We start from the raw sequence: 7,500 nt of genomic DNA, 5'->3' as shown, positions 1-7,500 counted from the left end.
TCGGGGGGGGAATCCGAGTGGGGTGGAGCAGAAACGCGAGGAAGGATTCGCCCCTGAAGCGCGCCCATGGTAGCTAATTACTGATTTATATTTATGATTATGCAGCTAATGCAACAATGCCCACTTATTCTCGGAGAATGAATTACGTTGTGTGACCATCCGTGTGCGATGTGTACCCTGCCTGCGGACTGGCCTCCTCTGAACCTATTCAGACGTCGACCTAAAGTGCTTTCTGCTCTTTGTACTTGTTATTGAATTAGAGGGAGTTAGAAAACCTCGCTAATTGGCTTGAATGTGCGGTTTATTTTCGCGAAGCATACATGTTCAGAAGGAGGCCAGGCGACGAACGGCGGCCAAACAAAAGGCTCGATTCAAGAGGCGGCGCGGAGAGGCGGAAAAAGCCGATAGTTTTGTCTGATAAGGGTTCTGACTGAGGCCCGCTACTTCAAATGGCCGACGAGGCTTATCTCCTGAGAGAATCTCTAAGAGGCAGAGGAAAGTAATGGTGGATCACTGAATGGGTCGGTCACTCCCTCACACACACACACACACACACACACACACTGATACACACACACACACACACACACACACACACACACACACACACACTCTCTCTGAGTGCGTCCCTCTCAGCATGTGGCACCAATAAGACGAAGACAGTCTGCCCCCGAGAATAAACAGCATGAATCATGTTCGGGCGCCCGAGGCCCTAACGATACATAATATACACAACAGGGTACACGCACATGAACACACACACACACACACACACACACAAACCGGACTCACTCAATTACGCATGCACACACACACACACACACACACATACACACACACACACACACACAAACCGGACTCACTCAATTACGCATGCACACACACACACACACACACACACACACACAGGAATCTCTAGCACTTACAGCCGGCCAGGAGGTACTGGTAGTACTGCACCAGGTCAGAGGCCAGCACCAGGGGATGGTTGGAGTTGAAGGGTGGCTGGAGCTCGTTCCACTGCGGCGTCCTGCAACAAACACACACACACACACGCATCAACTAAGGGAAGAGCCAATCAGACGGGCCAGATGTATGGAACATACCCCTGCCGGGCTCAAATGGACTGCATTCCCTGGAGCCTGGCAGCTCACACGTGTAAGAGTGTGTGTATAGTGCATATTGTATGCGGTATGTACATGTTGTTCAAAGTCACATGCGTCCTGTCCTACATAGCGCCAGATCATGGAAACCGTGCTGCGGCATCGCTTGGCCTTGTCCCAGCTTCTCATTTGACATTCATGGAATTTCGTCCAGGATGACACACACAGGTCTACTACACACCATGGATGACACACACAGGTCTACACACACTATGGATGACACACACAGGTCTACACACACTATGGATGACACACACAGGTCTACACACTATGGATGACACACACAGGTCTACTACACACCATGGATAACACACACAGGTCTACACACTATGGATGACACACACAGGTCTACACACTATGGATAACACACACAGGTCTACTACACACCATGGATGACTCACACAGGTCTACACACACTATGGATGACACACACAGGTCTACACACTATGGATAACACACACAGGTCTACACACACTATGGATAACACACACAGGTCTACACACACTATGGATGACACACAGGTCTACACACACTATGGATGACACACACAGGTCTATACACACTATGGATGACACACACAGGTCTACACACTATGGATGACACACACAGGTCTACTACACACCATGGATAACACCCACAGGTCTATACACTATGGATGACACACACAGGTCTACACACTATGGATAACACACAAAGGTCTACACACACTATGGATAACACACACAGGTCTACACACACTATGGATGACACACACAGGTCTACACACTATGGATGACACACACTGGTCTACACACTATGGATAACACACACAGGTCTACACACTGTGGATGACACACACAGGTGTACACACACTATGGATGACACACATAGGTCTACACACACTATGGATGACACACACAGGTCTACACACTGTGGATGACACACACAGGTCTACACACACTATGGATGACACACACAGGTCTACACACTATGGATAACACACACAGGTCTACTACACACCATGGATAACTCACACAGGTCTACACACACTATGGATGACACACACAGGTCTACACACTGTGGATGACACACACAGGTCTACACACACTATGGATGACACACACAGGTCTACTACACACCATGGATAACTCACACAGGTCTACACACACTATGGATGACACACACAGGTCTACACACTGTGGATGACACACACAGGTCTACACACACTATGGATGACACACACAGGTCTACACACACTATGGATGACACACACAGGTCTACACACTGTGGATGACACACACAGGTCTACACACACTATGGATAACACACACAGGTCTACACACTATGGATGACACACACAGGTCTACTACACACTATGGATGACTCACACAGGTCTACTACACACCATGGATGACTCACACAGGTCTACACACCATGGATGACACACATAGGTCTACACACTATGGATGACTCACACAGGTCTACTACACACCATGGATGACTCACACAGGTCTACACACCATGGATGACACACATAGGTCTACACACTATGGATGACTCACACAGGTCTACACACCATGGATGACACACATAGGTCTACACACTATGGATGACTCACACAGGTCTACTACACACCATGGATAACTCACACAGGTCTACACACACTATGGATGACACACACAGGTCTACACACACTATGGATGACACACACAGGTCTACACACTGTGGATGACACACACAGGTCTACTACACACTATGGATGACTCACACAGGTCTACTACACACCATGGATGACTCACACAGGTCTACACACCATGGATGACACACATAGGTCTACACACTATGGATGACTCACACAGGTCTACTACACACCATGGATGACTCACACAGGTCTACACACCATGGATGACACACATAGGTCTACACACTATGGATGACTCACACAGGTCTACTACACACCATGGATGACTCACACAGGTCTACACACCATGGATGACACACATAGGTCTACACACTATGGATGACTCACACAGGTCTACTACACACTATGGATGACTCACACAGGTCTACACACCATGGATGACACACATAGGTCTACACACTATGGATGACTCACACAGGTCTACTACACACCATGGATGACTCACACAGGTCTACACACTATGGATGACTCACACAGGTCTACTACACACCATGGATGACTCACACAGGTCTACACACTATGGATGACTCACACAGGTCTACTACACACCATGGATGACTCACACAGGTCTACACACTATGGATGACTCACACAGGTCTACTACACACCATGGATGACTCACACAGGTCTACTACACACTATGGATGACTCACACAGGTCTACACACACTATGGATGACACACACAGGTCTACACACTATGGATGACTCACACAGGTCTACTACACACCATGGATGACTCACACAGGTCTACTACACACTATAGAACCGAGGAGGATGAAACATATAAAAGCCGACACGTTGCTGTGTTGTGGAGTACATTCATACATGCGCTACACTTTATAATACTTCGGCTCTATAGTTGTGTTGTAATGTTGTACTCGTATTGTACATTTACGCTGCAACTACAGGACAGAGTTCAAAGTTGAAAGTTCATAGTTCTTTATTCCCACATACTCCCATACATACGTGGGTTGCTTGATTCACTTGATTGCTGATTGTATGTTAATACAATGTTGTTACTAGAGTAATGCTCAACGTTATAACCAAGGTACAAGGACAACTTAATTTGAAGTGTGACCCAGTAAAATGTACTTAATACGGTATTTAGCGTTCAGGTCACGGTCCTCTGTGGCTCAGTTGGTAGAGCATGGCGCTAACAACGCTTAGGTTGTGGGTTTGATTCCCGCTGAGACCATATATACTGAAATGTATGAACTCACTGCAATGTAAGTCACTTTGATAAAAGCGTCACCTAAACGGCATATATTAGGTTGTCAGCATTTGAAATATGGGGATTTCATTATGTTCCCGCAACGATCTGACTCCAAAATTACTGACTCTCCCCTTCAGCGAGAACTGTGAAAAACGATACCATCTACATTTGACCAAATACCATCTACATTTGACCAAATACCATCTACATTTTACGAGGTCACACAGGTTGAAAGGGTGCGGTCTGGCGCCGGGTCAGTACCTGGCCAGGATCCAGCAGGCCCGCGGGCAGGTGTTAAGCTCCAGAGGCGTGTCGTCGCTGATCTTCTGGACCGTGCTGATTGGCCGCGGCTCCAGGACGTGCTCCACCAGGGTGGCGTAACAGCTGAGGATGTAGAGAGAGTCCACCACCGACTGCCTGGACTGGTCTGAGGGAGGCAGGGGGGAGGTCAAAAGGTCAAACGTTAAGCATCCGTCCACCTCACTGGAAAAGCCCTTTGGAACACCTACACTGAATTAGGTGATAAAAAGTAATAATAATAATAATAATAATAATAATAATAATAATAATAATAATAATAATAATAATAATAAAATATAATAATAATAATAATAATAATTTTTACAGTGGTTTATAAAGGTAGACAATTCATAAACAACGTCATTAGCATTAGTGGACCTGCGGGTGAATGCTGCCCTTAACGACAGTTAAACACGCGCTGGGGTCATGGCCCCCCCCGTTTACCACGTCGTTATGACTTAGGTTGGGTGTTTTGTCTACGCTGACAGACTTTCAGAGTGGGTCTATTCTGCTGTGACCTTTGACCTTTATCTTGTGTCTACACGGGGGGTTAAGAGGGGTAAACACCCCCTGAGCAGCAACGACCTTCCTCTCTCTCTCCCCCCTCTCCCTCCCTCCCTCTCCCTCCCCCCCTCCCCCCATCTCCCTCCTCCCCTCTCCCTCCATCCCGCCCTCCCTGGTCACCTTTCTCCCTCTTCATGTTGGGGTTGGTGATGAACCAGGAGCGTGAGGAGGCAAACACGGCAGCCACACAGAACTCTCCTCCGCTGGACTTGCTGGGGGAGATCTGAGGGGGCGGCTTGGCTTTGCTTTAGGAAGGAAGAGAGAGGAGAAGAAGAAGAGGGGGGGGGATGGAGTTAGTACACAAGCCCAGCCAAGGTGACCTTTGAGTGGGACAGAGACACAGGATGCGGCCCCTGGAGAGGGCGGAGGCTGGAGGGTGAGTTGTGTTCAATGACAGAAAGCTGTGGTGACACTTGAGATGTTATCCGTGACGGACACACGATAAACGTTTCACATTTTGAGACGTTTTGATTTTTAGAAGTTTTTCAGAACACAAGTCAAACACTGCAACATCTGCGAATAAAAGAAAAAAGCAAGCTTTAACGTAATTACATTTCATGCAAAAATAAATAAATAAAAAACTAAAGAGAGAGAGGCAAAATGGCTTTAATTGAAATGCACACCTTTGGGAGCAGAACAGGAGAAGAAAACAAGCTTGGTTTGAGTGACTCAGATTTCACTGTTCCTGTGCTGAGGCAAATGATTTATGTACACACTATTCAGCAAATAATCAAAACCAGGAAGCTTCCTTCTCCTAACTTTAATCTTTGACCACTTGATTAGGCATAATAAAGTATGCACAGTGTATGTCCTCCCCCTCTCAGTGTTATTTTCCAGCGATATGAAAGAGATGGCGTTTCAGAGCCTGTCTTGCATGTGCTGCTAGTTGATTACATCCTTCCTTTTCTCTAAGCTCCAACCACGACAGGCTGGACATAGTATGTACTGTACTGTGTCCACAGATGGACGCGCACGCGCACACACACACACACACGCACACCCCCCCGCACGCACACATGCACACCCCCCCGCACACACACACGCACACACCCCCGCACGCACACATGCACACCCCCCCGCACACACACACGCACACCCCCCCGCACGCACACACGCACACCCCCCCGCACGCACACACGCACCCAGAGGGAAGGTTTACCCAGGAAAATCCGCATTCAACATACACTCCTCTCTCTCTCTCCCCCCCCCCCCCCCACACACACACACCCACAGAGGGAGAAGCTTCAGTGAGTAGCGCGATGCCATACATAATGGTTATCACTTGCTTGAAACATGTGCCTTCAAATGTTAAACCTCCCAGCTGTTCTCCCTCTCCCCCCCCCACCCACCACCCCCCACCACCCCCTGGTCCTGGTCTCACTTTGAGTTAGCCGTTGGAGAGAATTTATTGGGAGTTATTAGATTATTCAGCATGTCAGGACCGTTTGAATGGAAGCGAACCCAGAAGTGGTTTCTCTGCTGTGATAGGGCGCCCACATGGTTGTGATCAGACAACAGTAGCAGCCGAGTGTGTGTTTTTGTCCAGCCTCATAACCAACCTGAATGGTAAAGACCAGCACAGACAGCTCAGCCAGGAATGAGCGGCTGAGGCTGTCACACATACGGACTTGCTCACACACACACACACACACACACACACACGCAGGCACGCACGCACGCACACACACGCAGTCACGCACGCGCACACGTATACGCACACAGTGATGTGCACATATACACACACACACACACACACACACACACACACACACACACACACACACACACACACACACACACACACACACACACACACACACACACACACACTCATGCACACACCCAGAGGGAAGGTTTACCCAGGAAAATCGCATTGAACATACACACAAACAATCAAACAATCAGTCACTCATGCAAGCATACATGAAAAGACCTTTGAAAAGGAGGCTTATGCAAACAGGGCATAGTGTATGACTAAGCTTAAAAACACCACTGTGATCTTAAAAGCAACACAAGTCCAATTAAGTACACTTTAGCCTGTAAGCCATTTCCATCACTTCCCACAACAGTGTTACCACTTGTTCTCCGCCAAGCAGCCAGGGATTGTCCAGTCTCTCTCTCTCTCTCTCTCTCGCTCTTTCTCTCTCCCTCCCTCTCCCTCTCTCTCTCCCTCCCTCTCCCCCTCCCTCTCCCTCCCCCTCCCTCTCCCTCTCCCTCCCCCTCCCTCTCTCTCTCCCTCTCTCTCTCTCAGATTGTCCAGTAGTTGAACTCTCCCTGCCTAGCAGCCCCTGGCCTGACACGCTAATAGGTGTTGAATGACCTGTTACCGAGCTGAACTCTCACTCTCTCCCCTTCCCTTCAGACTGTCAGCAGGCCATGAATTACTCCCTGGACACGGAGAGATGTTGATGTCTTTGTTTAGCCGACACCACGTGAGGGACGGGAGCGGGGAGACAGAGAAGAGGAGGGGAATGACAAGGTCGAAGACCCCCCCTAGACAGTGTTAGTGGCGTGTGCGTGTCAGTGTCGGAGGGAGGGGGAGGCTGAATCCCCATATATCTCCAGTAAAGCCTGTGTGCCT

The 7,500-nt window shown here is 48.5% G+C and overlaps 1 protein-coding gene across 1 annotated transcript in view; it reads right to left on the bottom strand.

Annotated features, from left to right (window-relative positions):
* bcas3 (BCAS3 microtubule associated cell migration factor) overlaps positions 1-7,500 on the bottom strand; it is a 198,451-nt gene that overhangs the window by 97,162 nt on the left and 93,789 nt on the right. The window contains exons 14-16 of the mRNA XM_083696184.1: positions 5,040-5,164; positions 4,317-4,482; positions 927-1,027 (exon numbers count right to left, since the gene is read on the bottom strand). Of these exons, the coding sequence (XP_083552310.1) occupies positions 927-1,027; positions 4,317-4,482; positions 5,040-5,164 (392 nt within the window). The remainder of the gene's footprint in view (positions 1-926; positions 1,028-4,316; positions 4,483-5,039; positions 5,165-7,500) is intronic.

The sequence above is a fragment of the Argentina silus genome (genome assembly GCF_951799395.1).
Source record: "Argentina silus genome assembly, chromosome: X".
Lineage (NCBI taxonomy): Eukaryota > Metazoa > Chordata > Actinopteri > Argentiniformes > Argentinidae > Argentina > Argentina silus.
This window is presented reverse-complemented; position numbering and strand designations above follow the sequence as displayed.